An 18,677-nucleotide genomic window follows, 5' to 3' on the forward strand; every position below is an offset into this window, starting at 1 on the left:
GCCGCAACTCACAAGAGGCCTGGTGCCTTTTCACAGCTCGCACACACACACACACACGCACACACCAGGTGGACGGACAAGTCAAATGGATGTTGAGGACTTTACAAGACTTGTGCCGGAAATTTCAAATCCGACGAATTGGGTGAGGCGTACGTCTTTTCAAATGTTGCCGTTTAAAAAAGAGCGCCCCCGTCTGGCAAAAGATTTTGTTGTTGTAGAAAAAGGCGATGGTGGACTTGCGGCAGACGTTGCAAGTCAACAAAAGTGGCTGCAAGACGCGTTCGGCCATTTTGTATTTTTTCTTTTTCTCTTTGTCCGTTCCGACGTTTGTTCGTGTCGTGAATGCAAAATATGTTTTTCTTCTCGGAGCTGGACTTGTGTCGTGTGTAACAAATTTCAAGTCCGTCAGACTTCTTTCTCTCTCGCTGTCAAGCCGTCTTCATTCCGAGCTGATCCCCCCCAACGTTTCGCATTCCAACAATTCAAATTGGAAATGAATTTATATTGGTATGCTTCCATCTTGCTAACAAATTGGTTGAGGGGTGTGGCCTCTTCAATGTTGGGGCTTAATGGCCGCTACTAAAATCAGACCAGCGTTTTTCTTGTAAAGAACGTTTAACTTGACTCGTGCGTGTGACAAATTTCAGGCTCGTCACCCTTAAAGGCGTATTTACGATTTTGTAATCTCACGAAAGGCAAAGCATATTTTTCGGAGGTCGAGCGTGATGCCAATTTCAAGTGGATCGCACTTTGTGGCTTTCGTGCGTCTTTTTGTGCCTTAATGAGCGAGCAAGATTCTACTTTGGATTTTTCATTTCCCGAGCTGAATTTTCAACTTTGGACTTTGCGTCTTTTTGCCCAAACTTTGCAACCTTCCTTTGCATGTGACGGTGAAGAGAGTGAGTGACGCGGCGCACAAGTTTTTGCGCCGCTTGTGTGCCTGCGGGCGACGAGGCGCTTGATTGGAGGTCACGTTGGGGGGCGTATCGCATTGTCAACCGAAGCCTCTTTAGCGGCGCGAGCGCTAATTAGGGGAAAACGAGCGTTTCCCGGAATAGTCGCTGCTCCAATTTTTGGCCTTCACTTGTTGTGCTTTCCAGCCAAGCTGCAAACATTTTCGTTAACAATCATTGTCGAAATGCTCGATCACAAAAGAGAAAATATTGAACTGGACTTGCGTGTGACAAATTTCAAGTTATTGACGCGTGCGGTTATGCAAACAGCTTAACAAGGAGAAAATCCTGTGGTGCATTTTTTTTTGGGGGGGGATTTATTGCTGAAAACTGAGCTGGACTTGTGTGGCGACTGACGCGGCCTTTTGACTTTGGCCATTTTGTGGCTTAAAAGCAGCGAGTCTGATCCGAATTTCGTGCCGAGATCATCGAGCTCGAGATTTGTGCGAGAAATTTCCGGTCATTGGCATTGACTGTATTGGATGAGGCGTGCCACATTTTTCAAGTTGACTTTTTGTGGCTTAATGGTGAGACAAATTGCAGCATTCAAAGGATTTCTCCCGAAGACGACATTAAGCTCGGCGCGTGCGTGACAAATTTCAAGTGGCTGCCGTTTACGGCTGGAGAGCGCTGCCCTTTTAAATGTTGACATTTTGTTGCTGAAAATGACATCACAAATCCTCAGCGCCTCGCTAACGACCAATCACGGCTATTTCTTGCTGCCCTCGTTCTCCTCATTTGGCAATACACGTACTCCATCCAAAAAAGAAAAGAATCACGCAACAAACGACACTTTGCTGCCCTTAGTCTCCTTAAAAAACAACAAAAAACGTTGAAGAGAAGACTCAGGACAGCATCCATCGCTCACGACTGTGCAGTCTTATACTCCACATTCCCCACTTGACACTGGCAAGAACACACATCTTATCCAGGAGGAGACTAAGGGCAGTGAGAAAATGTGAGGCTACTCAGCTAGAACTGCAAAGTTCACCTAATTTAGCTTACAAGCTAACGTTAGCTGAAGCAGTCGCTGTGTCTTATCTTTGGACGGTTGTTTTGTTTTTTCCTGAATCCGATTTGACAAACGCTGGCCTTGGCCAAGGCTTGGAGTGACGTCAGCATTTTGTGTCATAGTTTTGCAATTTGCACATCGGGCCAAAGTTCGTTTTCTCGGTGGACTTTTTAGGAATTTGCGGGCTAGCGCAAAGACGGGGACTTCCGGGGCTGGAAAGAAGAAGCAGTCGCGGCGACGGAAGCAAATATTGGTTGGAAGCTGCTCCCCAAAAATTGTAGTGTCGCAGTTTGGAGTGAATTTCGAGGAAGATAACAAAAGGTATTCATCGTAAATGCACAAAATGTTTCTCTGGGCTTGTTGTTTTTATCTGGAACTCATCGAATAGCAACATGCAATCCAATTGATGGCGGTGCTCTTAAAGGGCCGATCGGGTCACTCAAGTCCCCACCGGGGGCCCAAAATGCTGGTCCCGCCCCTGGTTTTGCGGGAAGCAATGATGCCTTGGCGAGGACACCTGCCCGCCCGCCGGCTGAAAGTCAGGATGCGTTCGCGACTTCTGCTTTTTGCTGCAAACCGTCTTCCTGTGTCGACTCACCGGCTTCTGGTTTTAAGTCAGCGGGGAAAAGCCGCATGCTGACAAATAAGGCGAAGCAAAAGAGAAACACACACACGCAATTTGTACGCTCGGTAATATATGAACCTTGCCAGCTCATTTAAACAAAAAAACAAGTCTTGTGTTTTGTGTTGTGGGTTTTCCCAGCAGGTACTTTTACGATGCCGATGGAAATTTTACGATTGGTCGGCTTTGTTCCAGGGAAGGCCGAGTGTCCGTTTGCACTTTTCACACATGAGCAGGCCTTCGAGGAGGTGCACACACCAACACAAACCCGCGCTCGGTGTACAACGTGATCAAACGAGCTAAAAGGGACGCCTCAGTATCGGCGTGGCGTGGAGACAAGCAGGCTCGATGTCGCGTTGCGTCGCGTCGCGTCGGTGGCGTTGCAAGAGCCTTTGGCGCAACACTGAACAAAGTCAACTAAACGGCAAGTCAAGGTCTCAAAGTCTGAAACATGCAAAACAAAATTCTGACTGTTGTTTTTACACCAGAGACGCTCACTTGTTAGCTTTGCAAGTACAGTCGGGCGTTCACAACCCAAATCATCTCCTCCCTTTGAATTGAATTGAAATGCCACAAATCCATTTCACGTTGGAGTTTGTTCTGTTCGTCCCCTCACAAGGAGCGACACTTTGGAAAACGGCCAACAATTCAAGTCCAACTTAGTGTGCCTGGGACCGCGGTGCGCCTTTCAGCGCATGGAGATGCCACGCCTCGGCCGCACCTGACCAATTTGCTCCGAAAATGTGACGTAAAGTAAAAATGGGTGCGTCTTCATTTTGGGGCCGGGGCAAGTCGAGCTGTTTGTGAATTTGGTCGACCGCACCGCACGTCGCTTGGCGTTCGAAGGACTGAGTGCGTTGGCTCCATTTCACACCCCTGGCGCACCCTCCAATTCGGTGGCAAAAAGTAGAGAAAATATTGAAGGAGCTCAAAGCACGTCTAACTTGTGATTTGGATGGAAATAACTGGGATTCAAGTTCATCGCAACAAAACAAAACTGCCTTTCATATGAATTCTTTGGTCGTTTGCCTTTATATTAGTGTAAGCCAAACCAATTATGACCAAAACATTTATGGATCGTAAATCTGTTTTAGTTTTAAAATTAGAACTCAGATTAGTGTTTTGCTTTTTGTCTTAAGAAACAAACAAAGAAACATGATGTTCACCGTTCCTGCAACAATGGGAAGAAGAGCTTGGGGGGGGAAACAATATTATTAAACAGATTGTTTTTTTCAAAATCTTCACCCTTACTCTGAATCACTTAAATAAATGCCACAGAATGAGTTCTTGAACAAAATGTGAGAATTGCAACAAAGGCCACAATTCGATCCGCGTTGAACACAAAGAAGAGAAAGTGAAAGATGACAAGACAACTTTGAGTTATTTGTTGACAACACAGGCATGTTTCGTTCTGTTTGTTTGACGGTTTCTATGGGGAAGGTGGGGGGGGGGCCTCGATGGAGCACGTTTGAACTTGTCAGACAATTTCAGGGTTTTTTTTTTTCACATCGGCGGTTTAGGAGTTTGCTGGCGGGAAAACAGCAAATCCCTCCGGGGTTAAGGTTCATTTTGGATTTTGGATTCGGGCGCAACTTCCTGACACGTGACTGTTGTTTTCACGCAAGAAGCCAAGCGAGGAGAGGGGGGGGGCGCCTCCTAATCGCATCCACGCCGCCTTCTTTCCGGGAGACACTCAGTTGAGCTAATTGTTTTGTTTTCCGCCCGCAAGCTGTTGAGGGGGCTTTAAAAGGCAGCCATGTATGGAGAACATGCAAGCTTCGGCGGCTAAGTGGCTCATTTTGGCATGTCGAGGCAGGTGACAGGTTGCCAGGCGACGGGAGACTCCTCCCCCCTTCGCCGCCCTCCCAAAATCTGGCCTCGCTTGATTTGCCAACTCTTTCAAGTCAAACGCAGGCGGCGTAAATAATTGATCGCGCCTCACGCGGCTGACACGTCGTCGTGATCAGAGCACGTCGAGCACGTTTGCGTGAAATGGGGGCCAACTTCACGCAGTTCACGTCGAGGCATCACGACGACGAATGACCGTGGGAAATGTTTACACCGGCTGCGCTTTTCGCACAGAGGTAGGCCCCAAAGTTTGGAATGAAAATGTTATGCCTTGTACGAATTCTGTCACCAGATGAAGTCCCCCCCACCCCCGTAAAAAAAAAACCCCTCAGTTTCTAATGTGGTTTGTCCAAACATGCCAAGATTGCAAAAGTGCATTAATTGTTTTGGGCGCCCCCTACAGGCTCCAAATAGAATTAATTTGTTGTCAAAGTGGCAAACATCGAAAGCACGAACTAGCTTGGTTCTTTGCTCACCATGCATACCACCAACCTCAACTTTATGAACTACTTTTGATCCAATTTCAGACGTATTGCATTCACCCAATTTCATCGTTTAAAAATCGTTTACTGAGGGATGCTGTGCATGATCGCCGCACAGCTTTTGAAGCCTGTTTCCACCTCGGGTTAACAAAGCTAAATGAGGTCAAGGTGCATTGAAATTCCCATGAGTGGAATTGGAAACTGGAAAGTCCGAAATTTCCAACTGTGCATTTTACTTGAATGCAGCAAAATATATAGATTTTTTAAAAATCTTTATTGTTTGATTTTGTCCAAACACTGCCAACAACTACTGCTTGTGCAGATGCCCAGGCCGGTACGCCAATCCGGCTCCAAAAACGACTGCGAGTGATACCGAGTCGCCCGGTTAGCTGCAGAGCTGCAAACGGATTTTGTTCCGACAAGCCTGCGGACAACAAGGGCAATTTTCTTGCTGTTTTTTTTTTTTTTAAAGGAACACTTATTCCATTGTGCTGCCTTCACACCCGGCCGAATGAACCAACACAAATAATCGGAGCGTGTTGACTGCTAAAATTGTTTTCATTTTTCATGGGCAAAGCATTGGCGCGTTGACGCCGTAACATATTTCACAAGCCGATCAATAATGACTGAGGCTCAATTCTGCTGCGGGGGCCTTCTCACTGAATTGCATTATGTTGCAAGGACTTCATATGATTCTGTTTACACCGTGTACACGCGGCTTTTATATGACCCGGCCGGCCGCGTCCAATTTTTATGAGAGCAGAAGAGGGGGCGGGGGGGCTTTTGCCGGCCCGGCCAGCCGACTGTCAGGTTTGTTGGTCGGCTCGAAGGGAGCCAAAGAGTATTAGGGCGGCCTGTGTTCTGTACACAGTGTCTTCATGAGCGCAGCTTTAAAGCGACGTGCTAATCTGGTGACAGCGGCGAGCACATGCTTGCAAAGGCACACTCGCTGTCTGTTAGTGTGGGGGTGGAATTAATAGACGAGAGTGCGTCTCGTCAGGGTTTACGTGGGGCCGCCCTGCTCATCAAGTCACAAAAACGTCGCCGTTCCACTTCAACTGCTAAACGGGCTTCGGGGGTCGCGGTCTTGCTAGTTCTCTGCTGGACGGGCTTAGATTAGGTGTAATTCCACTGTTGACCACCAGATGGTGGCATATTATGTAGTTTGAGACTGAATTTTAAAAAAGATTTTTGGCAAGTGAGCTGGATGTTCTGTTTTCTGAAAAAATATGAATGACATGCTAGCGTCCTTTTTTTTCTTTCATTTTTCTCTCTCTCTCTAAATGTATCTTAAATTTCACTTTTCTTGTTTACTGCTGTTTTTTTTTGTATGGACTAATGTTGTCTTGGAATGATTAAGGCGCATTTTTCCATTGACATTTTCTACTGTTCGCTAAAACTGCATTTTTGGCAGTCACTTGCGTAGCGCTCTTGTACCTTCGGACCTCTTCGCGCTTCACTCTGTGACCTCATTTGGCATCTGTCAACTAGGTCGGTGCCCTGTTGCTTTAATATTGCTGCCATCAAGAATTGTGTATTATAATTTCCTTTTGTAAAGGTTGGCGAGGAGTTGCGTTTGCTTGAGGTGCCTTAAAGGTTGCAGCCAACCACCTTTGCTAAACATTTTGAGAATTTCAACAATCCGATCCTCCTAGAACTTCCGGGTCATCTTGCGTTGACTGGATAGGAAAGGAAAAGTCCGATGCAAAAACGATAATCTCTCCCATCCTGCTTTTTACACCGACAGAAAGTGATGGCGCTTTGTGTCTTTGGGCATGATTATTTTTTGTCAATTGTCACGATCTCTTTTTGGACCATCACTTTGCTTCCAACTGGATGTCTTCACGCTGTATGAAACGTCGAGGGAGCTCGTAATGCCGCACGGCCGGCCGGCGACTTGGATTATTACGAACGCTTACAGTAGACCAACGGGCAGTTTACCTCCCAGGACAAACGTGGCTGTGATGAGCTGGCCTGCTTCATCTGTGGGCAGAATGGGAGGAGGGGGAGGGGGGGGCTGTCAAGATTACAAGATATTAAACCCCCCCCCAACATCTACTGGCACTCTCAGAGCACAAAAGTAGGTCTGCTGCTTATTTTGAGTGGAAAGTAATACATTTTCAATTTAGAATGATGCCGCCGGCGTACTGAAACGTTGAGCTAAGAGATGATTCACAAAAAGTGACCAATCGCTTTTGCATACGGTGGAGTGTGAAGCCCCTCCCAGCGATCCATTTTCGACTGCGCTGATCGCCATTAAGGTGACGAGTGATCTGAAGTCCAACCGAGATGACTTTTGAGGATGGAAGATGGCCTGCACACAAACGGCAGAGCAACACATGTAGACAGACAACGTAACACTTCTCAACCGCATCTCTTCTTCATCCTCTGAATGGAACAACCGATTTTTAGTGCGGCAACTCTGAGCTGAGAGGAGTTGCGAAATCTCAGCGAACAATATCACTATCTGTGAGTCGTATGCTGCCCCCAGGTGGCCATGGCGAGCTACTCGGAGCAAGCGACGAAACTGGAGCACAACACAGATTTGAACCCGAATTTCCTGACTCTTAGGTAGATATGCTAGGCGCTGAGTTGGAAAGCCACCAATCAGGAAATAGGGGTGTGTGTGTGTGTGTGTGCGCGCGCATGCTTCTTCTCACATGGTGTGATGTATGAGTCAGTCAATCTGGCGCGTAAACATCCAGGTCGAAGCTTTGCTATCTATGTGCCATTAAGTGTCATTACAATACATCTCGAATGCGCTTTAAGAGGTGACAGTCGGCCAGGCAGGACCTTCACAAACACGCAATATTGAGCACAAAGAGCTGTTATTTCGGGCTATAAATAGAGGCCACTTCCACGCACACACACACACACGCACGCACGCTGCGGCTCGCATCAACAATGAGCCCTGGCTTGTGACACGAGCGTGCATGTGTTCGCTCACACATGCACGTCAGTTCCAATCAGTGGGCTGGGTCCTTCTTTTCCTGTTTGCACTCAGAGGATGCGGTTGAACGTTTTTTTGCCGACGTCACGTCACGCGTTCCACACGCACTCACTCAAATAAGCCCACTGGTGTGGTGACAAACAATGACAGCGAAGGCCACTGTTGTCATCACCGAGCGCGCACAAAATGGTGCGGCGGCGGCGGATGCAAAAAAAAAAAGGTTGGCTGGCTGGCTGCTCGTGACGCGTCCGAGTAGGAAAAGAAAAAAATGTCACACGGTGATGATAGTGCTGAGGGGAACAGATGGAGATGTGGCCCACCCATGGCACATGTCACAAGTCCCAAGGAGAAACAACAAGGAGACGAAGGGAAGGAAGGAGGGGGGAGGGAGGAAGACCGAGTGAGACTCTGCTGCCCCCTGCAGGTTAACACGTGTCAGTGTAAAACATGAAGCACGTTGCAGAGCTCATACTTCAGCCTTCGTGAACTTCATATATTTTTTTTACTTTCCTCTGTTGTTCACCATCGCAATAAATAGTATTCATCTGGCGGATCTTGGTATTGTTGTTGGGTTGGATTGATCGATTTTTTTGGGCATTCTTTAAATGCGCTTGTGCAGTGTCAAAGTGAAAGTTTGCCAATTCTGGTCTTCCGACGTAGCTTCTAATCAACACTTCAGTCAGTTTGCTTTGCCGTTGCGATACCTGCTTGTCTTATTTTGGGGAATGTCAAACCATCCGTTTTTAACATCCGACTTTCTGGTGCCATCGGAAGGATTTCACATTGTTAGCATCGGAGCTGAGAGGCTTGCTTTAAAAATTCATTCTGAAAATCATTAGTTACTTTTTTTAAAACAAGAAATTCACAACGTATCCCAAGTGACATCATTTAAAAGTAATGTAACTTGATTACTTTTGAGGTACTGAAATACTAAATACTATCAGACAAAGGAAAATATACATTATTATACCTGCTTTGATGATGTATTTCTGCCTTTTGTTTCCAATACATAAAAAACTCCAACAAATTAAAAGTTGCATTATATATTTATTAAACAATGTTAACACATGATAGTTCTCTTCATGTAGGAACTCTAATAATATAGTATCAAAACATTTTTTTTAAAGTACAAATAAGTTGCGACAATGTAAACGACATCCATAACAAGAAACATTTTTTGTCACGGCAGAATTCTTCAAATTTGTCAATTAACAATAAAAATGTCATATGTGAGGCCGTCGTTAATGCTGTGGTCGTTGCGTGCGCCTCTCGGGAAAAACCTTGCTGACAAGCATTGCCCGCTTTTGGGACAGAACGGACTGATTCAATCAATGAACGTTCCTCAGCAAAACGCATCTTAAAAGTACGAAAGGTGAAAATGTAAAAGCAGCCCATTTAAAAAAAAAAAAAAAGGCCACCTTGAAAAAAATGTCATAACAGTAAACAAAACAAAAAAAACCTGAAAGTAGATAAATATCCCATACTGCCTTGGGGCTGGATTGTGCTACATGAAATCGAGCGTCCTCATTGGATGAGGCGGACGTGGCTCCAAAGATGGCAACGAGTCAAAAAGTGCTCCCGGAAGCAAGTGAAGACCTTTGGAAGGCAAATCTGCCAGCGTCAGGCTCGTTTGAGCTTGTCGATGTGAAAGGTGAGTTTGAGGGCGGGGCCTAGCTTCAGGCCCATGTACTTCATCATGGTGTCGCTACGCAGCAGCAGCAGCGCCTTGCCGTCGATTTCCTGCCACCAAAGACATTTCACGTTCATGCGGTGCGTACGGACAGAGCTCAACAACGTCCAAATTATTGTCTGCCATCCTGCTTTTTACGCCGACAGAAAAACTTTGGGCCTGGTTATTGATGGATATTGCGAGAGGATCATTTAGTGTTTTGGGGGGAAAAAAACACACACTTTTGTCTTATCCATCGCTCTTTATCTCTTAATGCGTGTTGCATAAATACGATTACAAATGTATCCGGGTGTATTTTAATCATTTAATTTCTGGAAGGCAGATATTATTTCTGCTTACGTGTTTCCTGAACAGGTCGGCGTGCGGCGCCAGCACAGGGTCGATGTCTTTGATGTAGCGCATGACGTCGTTGACGCTCCACAGGTTGGGGTCTTGGCCACCAGATTTGGGGCTTTCCCCGAAACAACTCGAGCCTAAAGGAGCAAAAGCACTGACGCGTTGCAGGGACTGATCGTGTGTGTGTGCGCGTCGCTATTTACCTGAGGAGCTGGCGTCATGTACGCGCCTCCCCGACTTTTGCGTCAACGAGCTGGCCTTCAAGTGTTCTAACGTTGCCGCGACAGCGCCGCTCTCCACGGACTCCCCTGACCAACACACCACATTCAGTGATTAAATGCGATCATTGCACAAATAGCCAAGTGAAATGTCAGCTTTACAGATGCCACCCTAAGAACTTTTTTCTTTAAATGGCGCAGCTTTACAGATTAAGAACGGACGCAAAATTGAGCTTTGCAGTCGCCACTTTTGAGGATTTTCTTTTGAATCGACGTTAACATCAGCTTTACAGATATCATGAGCGCACTTTTGTCTACTTTTACGTTTGCCACATTTTTTTTCATTTCAACTTTGCATGCCAAGCCGAACACTTTGTCTTTGAACGCCACTGTTTACTTGGGTTTGAAGGCGGCGTCTCTTGAAACGTCCGCTTTATAGATGACTCGACAAGCTCGTTTACTCCATCGTAACTTTCTGCTTCACGAATGTCAGGTGTTCAAAATTTCGCCTTTCAAGATTTCATGTCAAACATTTTCTAAAGCTCATGTTTCTCTTCTCTTCCACTTTCTCAATGCACGCTTCAGCTTTACAGAAGTCGGATTCAAACGTATTTTTGAAAGAATTTTCCAAACATCTACTTATTGTGAAGTGAGATGAATTGACGCCAGTGCCACCAGACGGCGCTCATATCTCAAGTTTGAGCTCGTGAGTCGAAACAAAAAATTGCGCAGATGACAACTCAAAAGTTGGCTCACTGCAGCTTTTCTCATGTGGCGTGTCCCCCGCGCTAAATGCGGGCTCATTTGTCTGCCAGCGGAAGCGTGAAGACCGCAACCACGACGGATGAGATGCGTACGTGTGGCGAAGGTGCGTCCGTCGTAACGCAGGCTTTCGCGGGCCACAGGCTGACTTCCGAAAAGCGGGTCGCAGTGTAGGTTGTGGCAGAGCTTCTCCAGGAAGCGAAGGACGAAGGTGACGCTGCTGGCGGTGGGCAGCGTCAGCGTGTGCTGCTGCCTCTCGAAGAAAGCTGCAAACACAAATTCAATCGATGGGTATTTGCGACGTCGTTGATTTCATCTGCAAAATCGCCTCACCGGAAATGACTTCACCGCCCTGGCCGGGCTTAAGGCAGGAGAAGACGCTGGTCTGGTTGTGGGCGGAGTCGATGCAGGCTTGGACGCACTGTTGAAGCACCGCCGACGCTTGGCCGGGCCCAAAGTGGTCCGGCAGCTTTTGGATGCGCCGCTGGTCCAGATGGGGACCGACCTTGCCGTACTTGTTTAGGTAGACGCATACTAGGAGGGGGAAAAAAAAGTATTCTGTCTAAACTGCACTTGAAGATGACGACAGTGACACAAGCAGTGAATTCTCACGGCCTGCATGTGCCTTAGAGAGGCGGGGCCTGCTGGGGTTCTTTTGTGACGTGGACGCGTCGGCGTGAGCGGTGAGCAGCAGCAGCTCCTGTGCGAGCGTGCTCATCGTGTTGCTCCAGGAAATCTGGAAATGGCATGGGCGATTGCGGCTCGCCGTCCTCACATGTGAGGGCGTCGCCCTTCAAATTTGCGATTCACTACTCGCAGATTCATTGAAATGTTTCCGTTTTTCTGTATTAAACTTGCTGCTTTGGTGCAATCTCGGTACCAAGGAAGTATGCATGCATGGATGTATACATTTTTTTTTTTTCACAGAAGTCTCAGTTACTTGCTGATTTTTGCTTTTACTGCCACATTTCGCTCTCATTCGCAGGAACCGTAAAAGCCCGTCAAAACACAATATAGCGGCGCTGCAAAGGAGTGTGGTTGGATTATTTTTTTTTTTCTACCTGTGGGGGCCTGTAGTGCCGATTTGGGGATGGTGGCGTTGTCGAGGGGCACGGTGCTGGTGTCGGGCTCCGGTGTGCTGCTGGTGGGAGACGCGGGGACTCGATTAGGTACCAGGCGAGGTTTTCTCTGGACAAAGAAACAGCACAGCATTTGTAGCCATCGTTAAAAAGACAACATGAATGTTGGCTGCTCGTCAATCAAGTCTCTGGTGGCGCCATTATTGTTATTATTTTTATTATTAGAATTAGTGTTTGATGAGCACTTTTATGAGGTTTGCCATCTCGCTAAGTGGAAGCGTCACACGTAAAACGATGCGCTGCAAAACGTTTGCGTGCGTGTGACCGCCCGCTACCTTGCTGCCAGGCTTTGGGCCTCTTTTCTTTGGCGTCTTGACGGGCGCGTCCTGCGTCTGCGGCAGCGCGAACTTCTGCGCCCAGTTGACCGGTTGTCTGCCGCGGGGTCGACCCGGACCCGCCGTCGGCCGTCCGGGGCCGGCCGTGGCGTCCGGCAAGAACTTGTCTCTCTTTACCCAACCCAGCTGCAAAATGAAACAAAAGAGCTTGAGGGTCGCGGTACGGCCAAAAACGTGCAAAAGCAATGGTGGCGAATTTGCGGCTAATGCGATACGATGACAATGGACGTCATCATTTAAATAAACAAAAGCATAAAACGCTAAAAAACCCAGACTTCATACGGATTATTTAATGTATTAATGCACGTGTTGAGACATATTTTGGTCATGGCCAGCACGGCTGCTCCAAAATGAAGCGGTTGGCAATAAATGAATCTAATTTCGGGGAACAAATTGAGAATTGTGAATGTCGTGTCGAAAGCAAGCACCACTCGGCGTCGGCGTCGGCAACGTACCTTACGTCCCGGTTTGGGTCCGCGTTTCTTGGGGATCTTGACGGGCTCCTGGCCTTTGTCCGTCTGGATGCTTGGCGGTCCCGAGGCCGAGGCTTTTTGGCTCCAAGAGCCCTTGGCTTTCCTGCGTCCGGGTTTGCGGCCCCTCAGACCGGCACTTTTGCTTACGGCGAGCGGCGCGCGCACGGCCGAGGTCTCCACGGTGGCGTCGGTTAACGAGCCGACGGCCTTTGGCATCACCGCTGCAATGACGGAAAAACCAAAACAACAGGGAGGGTGTCAAAAGGAATGTTTGGGGAAATGCAGCACATGAAAACAAATGACAAGCCGAGCCATTTGATCACGAGGGAGGGAAAGAGCTGCAGGTTACGTAAGGCTGTTTACTGCGAAATGTTGTCGGAAAAACGCTTCATGTTATGAAATATTGTCACATGATTTGCTTGGAAGACGGTTCAAACAACAATCTCAATGCCAAACGATGCCGTGTTGATCTTCTAGTGCCTTTCCCTTTTTAGCTTTTTGCTTTTTTTTTTTGTGATGGCAAAGAGGGAAAGTCATGAAATGTAAGTTTTAATTCAAAATCTTTTGACACGAGGTGGGAATGTCACAACGTTAGTTAACGCCTTAACTCATTTCATGGAGTTGTCCACACTGAAGGAGGTTTTCGAGAGCTGTGACTCTCCCGAACGGCGGTCGAGCGCGACAGAGCAACCAACGGTGTGAATGAAAGCTTTGAAGGCGCCACCCGGGGTGAGGAAGGCAGCCGCCGACAGAGGCGAGGTCAATCAAACGCCTTCGACAGACATCCCAGGAAAATGTCGTCGAGGAAGTACAGTCAGAAACGAATAAACGTTGCGTAGAGGATGCGACTTGCGGGATCTGGAATGAAAACCACTTTGACTTCAAATTTCCCCATTGTGGGACTAATAAAGGACATCTTTATCTTTATCTTTATCTTGAAATCGACAACTGCAGCACTGAAAGCTGCTCGAATCTTAACGATGCTTTTAATTTTACGTTCATAGATTTCAGGACGTTTTCCACGTTTGTTGAGCCGCGGCAGCCGTTGGCCAGGCAGATTTGTGAGCAAGCAACTTGTCGTTTTCACGCCCGTCACACTTCGTTTCGTCACTTGAAATTAATTTCCGGGATTTCATTCTTCGTATCCCGCTCAAAGTCACGCGTCATCTCTGGTCCGTTCCGCAGATTCATTTTCGTTTCGTGCCTCAGTGACACTGGTCCTGTGCGCCCCCACGCCTGCTCGCTTCCTCCCATCATCTGCTAACCGCTCTCCGCTTTTGTCAGCTTACATTCAAATATTTGCTTCCCGCACCACATTCAAGCCCAAATTTGACACGCGCACCTTTAGTTCCAGGCGGTTGCAGGTTGTCCCCGGTGCGCGCGCACCAGCCGACGGGGAAGATGTCGCGCGAGTCGTAGCGGCAGTAGTAGTCGAAGGCCCCCCGCCAGCCGTCAAAGGTGACCTGCACGTCGACGCCGCGAAGCGCGCCCACCGTGGCCGGGCAGATGAAGTGAGGATTCTTGCGGTCCACCGCCTCCAGCTTCATGCCCACTTGGAAGGAGTTGTGCTCTGGTGCGGGGGGCTCCTGCTGCGGAGGATGCGGCAGGAACAAAAGACGGTCACATGATGGCAGGACCTGCTCTTGCGCAATACATGGCGTGGGCCTTGAGACTCACATGTGCCTTTGAACGCGTTTGTTCTTTAATGTCGATTATTTACCTGACATGTTTGGCTTTTGTCAGAGACGGACGGAGCAGAAGGCGTGACTCACGTGTCAAATTCCGTGGCCGCAACGTGTCAGGTAAATGCATAGCTGGGCATGTGTCAGTCCCCCGACCCTCCGGCCTTGTTCATAAAAGTTGAGGTCCCGCATGCGAGTGCCTGGACTTACCTTGTGGAAGATGCGGGGAGGCGCCATCTCGGCACCGTTTAGTGTCTTCAGAAGAAACAAGGGCCAGGAGGATGCGTTCAGACGGAAACCTGCCCCACAAATGTTCGGAATTTGAGCGAAGCAAACTTCGATCACGGCCATTGACAGCGCGACGCTTACCGAGCGGCGGCTGCAGCATCCCGCCGCTCTTCTCGCAGTTGCCGATGGGCTGGATCTCGGGCGAGTCCACCAGACGCCAGAAGTCGTTCTTGTTGTCGGAGCCGTCCAGGCGCAGGCGCAGCCGCGACCCCGTCAGGCCCACCACGGTGGCGATGCAGGTGGACGTGGTGTTGCGCGGGTCCTGAGCCTCCAGCTTCATGCCCGCTTTGAACTCATTAAGTGGCGGCGTCAGGCTCTAAACGCCGTTGTCGATTGACACGTGTGAGCGGCTCGCTTCTTCTTTTGTACACCCGACAAGGCTCTTGCTTACCTGACGGAAGCACGACGCAGGTGCCGCACTGGCGCCCGTCTCTTTTAGGTACTTTTCCCAACTGAAATGGCCTGTGGGGGTACAAAGAAAAGAAAGTCAACAACACATATTTGTGCACGACTTGCTTTTCGAGTGGAGCTTCCGAAAGCACATGATCATCAAATTTGCAAGACGTGACGACTTATCGAGTATCAATACTCTGAAACAGCAAGTACTCAAATGTAAGTTATTGACACACCAATCTTGCTTTTTTGTTTTTTTAAAATAACAACCATATGTCACATTATGTGAGTGACTTTTATGGCGACCCAAAATATTCTCGGACAAACGAATAAAAATTACCTTGGAAGAGGGAAGGCAACCGGGAGGGCCGCCCACTCCTGGCGTGCTTGATCCTTTTTGCATCTTTCCACTCTATCGCTAAAAGGTTTTGACAGTAAAATAAATTCATCATACCTCTTACTCAAGAACTGCCATGAAAATTGCCGTTTGAAAAAATGTAATCGACTGAAAATATTTGACCGGACAGCTATTCAATGAATACTAAATCTTTTGAATGCCAAAGTAATAACGTTACCTTTTTGCGGCGCAGGCTTCCTCATGCTCCAATGGTATGGAACAATCTCAGGATACGAAAGATGCCGACCACCCTACAAGATTTAAAAAAAAAAAAACGGTTATACATTTTCTTTGCAAAAACATTTTTGTGGGCGTGAGAAACATTTATTATGGTTCAACTTTTGAGCATCTGCGAATGACAGGGGGCGCGTGAAAAAGTTTCGGAGTCCTCGATGACCCTTCAAGTATACACGCCAGCCACAAGAATAAGGAATTAATTTACGAACAGGTTTGGAATTGAGGTTGCACTGCGTCATTCGTGGACGTTTCTAAAATTCATCCATTGTCCGTACAGTGATGAAATTGTTCTCAGCAAAGTCACGGGTGGAGGTGCGACAATGTCAATTATGTGACAACTAATTGTTTATCATCTTCCGCTAATTTGATCATTGATTAATCATTCAACACCATTGTTTAATTTAAGATTCCTTGTTATCTCATCTTGACCAGTAATTATTCAGATTTCTGGAGTTTTCTATGAAAGTGGTACAGTTCTCCTGTTTTTAATCAAAGTACGTTGTTTTGCTATCATCTGCTTTTAAGTTGAAAAAATGACACTTGATGAAACAAGGAACTTCGAAATACCAGTCAGTTTAATTGAAAAGGATGTCAAACTCGCGACTTTGCATGAAAGTGAACCGAATGAAGCTCTTGCAATAATTTGATGATTAAAGAATTGCTACTAACAACTTTATTTCCCCACTGCTAATACAACACCAAATTGCACGGACTTACCTTAGAAGCTCATGACCAGTAAGCGATGTTCTCTCTCGTCCCCGCAAGTGCGCGTTGTTCTTCTTGCGTTCAAATCCAAGCGAGCCGGCACCTTCCAACACGACGAGTGACAAAACGCATAACTGCAACAACATTAGCGGGGGGGCTTCGACTTCAACAAAAAGCCCCCTTGGCCGCGGAAGCCTCAAATCGGCCAGAGGGAGGAAAAAAAAACGAAACAGAGCGCGGTTGGCGTGGGTCGCCCACGGTTGTGACTCGCAGACGGCAGACGCGCGGCGCCTTATTCAAAGTACAAAAGCCTCCCCACCCCACACAAGCAAGCCGAGGAGACGTGCCAGGCAGCTCGGCTTGACAGGCGGCGTTACTAGTCAGGACCTCGACTAACCAACGCGTAAGTCCCGCAAAAAAGAAAGAAAAACAAAGCCAGTGCGGGAAAACGTGAGCGTAATTGGCGTGTTATTACAAACGCATACATGCCAACGCAGGCAAGCTAGGCTAGGATGCTAACTAGCTTAGCATGCTATAGGCTAGCTAGTTGTTGACCTTATGAAAAAAAAAAATCACATAATGGCAATTCGTAGAAGGAAAGCGTACCCGGAACACTTTGTGAGGCGCTCGCGTTTGCTTTTGCGCCTCTGCAACGGCGCCGCGTCCTGAAAGAAGGCGAAGCTCTCAAGTCTTGTTTGGAGACGTGAGCCGGCTTTGTGGCGTGTTGTTGTTGTTGCCAAGGAGTTACCGCCACGCCGCCATTTTTGCGACTGGAAGTCGATCGGCTTGAGTGATGGAGGGGGGGGGGGGTTGCTTACCGGCGGGTTCGCTGAGAGCTTGCAAAATGGGCACGAGAGGAAATGGCGTAACCCAGTGGCCAAAACGTTGCTACAAAATGTTTTCTTTTTACACCAACAGTCGGGGGAAAAATCCCAAATAAGAAAAAAAACCATTAAAAAAGGGGAAACCATGGGCGCAAACTGCGAAAATGCAGGAGTTGACTGTATTTTTAAGTTTTAATATCACCATTGACCACTAGATGGCAGACATGGGCGTTGCGCTTACTTGATTAGCCTTCAACGTAAATAGGCCTAATATTTTAGGGTGGATTTAGAATGATATGATGGACAAACATAATACCTCACTAAGTTTGAGCGATAAGATTTTTGTGAAAACAAAACTGTTGGTTTCTTCTGCAGTTTTTTGCCATTCTTCAATGATATTTTTGACATAGGAGAGCCCAGTGTCAAATAAAAAATAAATGTTCGGCGCTTGCACTGCAAATATCTTGTGATGTGTGCGTTCTTGTGTGGCCCCCAGTAACATTGATGAAAAATTGTGGCCCCCTCGCCTGCTCACATGACACAAGCACTCAAAGCATTAATCACTCAAAACAAAAAAACACCTACCACATACCGATTAAAATTCATTATTTCATTGTTCACTGTTCTTTTCTTTATATCATATTAGTTTACAAGCAAAATTATTTTTGTTTCTCAATTTTGTTATTATTGCCAATAAGTGTAATTACTGCTAGTTTTCAAAACTGTATCAATATCCCTACTATTATTCAAATTCATATTATTCTTTTTAATACTGTCAACCCTCTCCACCTGGCTGCACCCACACACACCCACAGTCACTGTCACCAATTCTAATGTATTATTAACAATTATTACTTGTCTGTCTTATTATTGCTTCACAATAAAATCACATCAAACACGACATTGTTAATTCTTGGGCTTGAATGTGACATTGGTCGATGCTTTGGAGCCCAAACAGTTTCAACTCTTCCGGGAAGGCTTTCCACAAGATTTCAGAACGGGATAATGGGACCTTTTAACCGTTCTTGAGGTCACTCACGGATATTGGACAAGGAGGCCTGGCTGACCATCTTAGCTCTAATTCACCCCAAAAGGTGATTTATTTACCAAGTATCGCTCTCATCTCTGTTGTTTTGGAACTTGCTTCCTATTCAAATTGTAAAAGGCCTGAAATGTTCAAAAATATTGGCCAATTGCGTCCCATATTTTAGTAAACCAAGGCATGCGTTTTGAATAAAAACATTGAATTTCACTGCTCACCACCTTACATAAATGTAACAAAAAGCATGAATATTGAAACACAGAGACAAAAATCTCATTTTAGTTTAGTC

At 47.0% G+C, this 18,677-nt stretch overlaps 2 protein-coding genes across 6 annotated transcripts in view; one reads left to right on the forward strand and one right to left on the reverse strand.

Annotated features, from left to right (window-relative positions):
* LOC148328426 (uncharacterized) overlaps positions 1-18,677 on the forward strand; it is a 60,936-nt gene continuing 42,259 nt past the window's right edge. For 2 of the 3 annotated variants that reach the window (XR_015845665.1, XM_088307458.1), the window contains exon 1: positions 4,196-4,671. Coding sequence is in view for 2 of the 3 variants with exons in the window: in XM_088307458.1 (XP_088163584.1) it covers positions 4,640-4,671 (32 nt within the window). In the remaining variant the exon portion in view is untranslated. Of the gene's footprint in view, positions 143-4,195; positions 4,672-18,677 lie in introns of those variants that run through there. The other variant, XM_088307459.1, reaches the window with a different exon arrangement.
* LOC148328427 (polycomb protein SCMH1) lies at positions 8,895-17,340 on the reverse strand. 3 transcript variants are annotated; one of them, XM_088307417.1, is made up of 16 exons: positions 17,129-17,338; positions 16,535-16,625; positions 15,759-15,831; positions 15,524-15,601; positions 15,182-15,252; positions 14,872-15,106; positions 14,713-14,801; positions 14,163-14,409; positions 12,803-13,041; positions 12,288-12,473; positions 11,935-12,061; positions 11,207-11,407; positions 10,969-11,139; positions 10,097-10,201; positions 9,897-10,030; positions 8,895-9,607 (listed from the first exon to the last, which is right to left on the reverse strand). In XM_088307417.1, exons 3-16 carry the CDS (start codon positions 15,781-15,783, stop codon positions 9,488-9,490), a joined length of 2,028 nt encoding a protein of 675 aa, XP_088163543.1. In that variant the 5' UTR covers positions 15,784-15,831; positions 16,535-16,625; positions 17,129-17,338; the 3' UTR covers positions 8,895-9,487. The 3 variants fall into 3 exon arrangements, with proteins under 3 accessions (XP_088163543.1, XP_088163542.1, XP_088163544.1); XM_088307416.1 differs by having other exon boundaries at positions 16,535-16,656; XM_088307418.1 differs by having other exon boundaries at positions 14,163-14,406; positions 16,535-17,340.

The sequence above is a fragment of the Idiotropiscis lumnitzeri genome, chromosome 10 (assembly GCF_059441095.1).
Source record: "Idiotropiscis lumnitzeri isolate Australia: NSW breed Sydney's pygmy pipehorse chromosome 10, RoL_Ilum_1.0, whole genome shotgun sequence".
NCBI lineage: Eukaryota > Metazoa > Chordata > Actinopteri > Syngnathiformes > Syngnathidae > Idiotropiscis > Idiotropiscis lumnitzeri.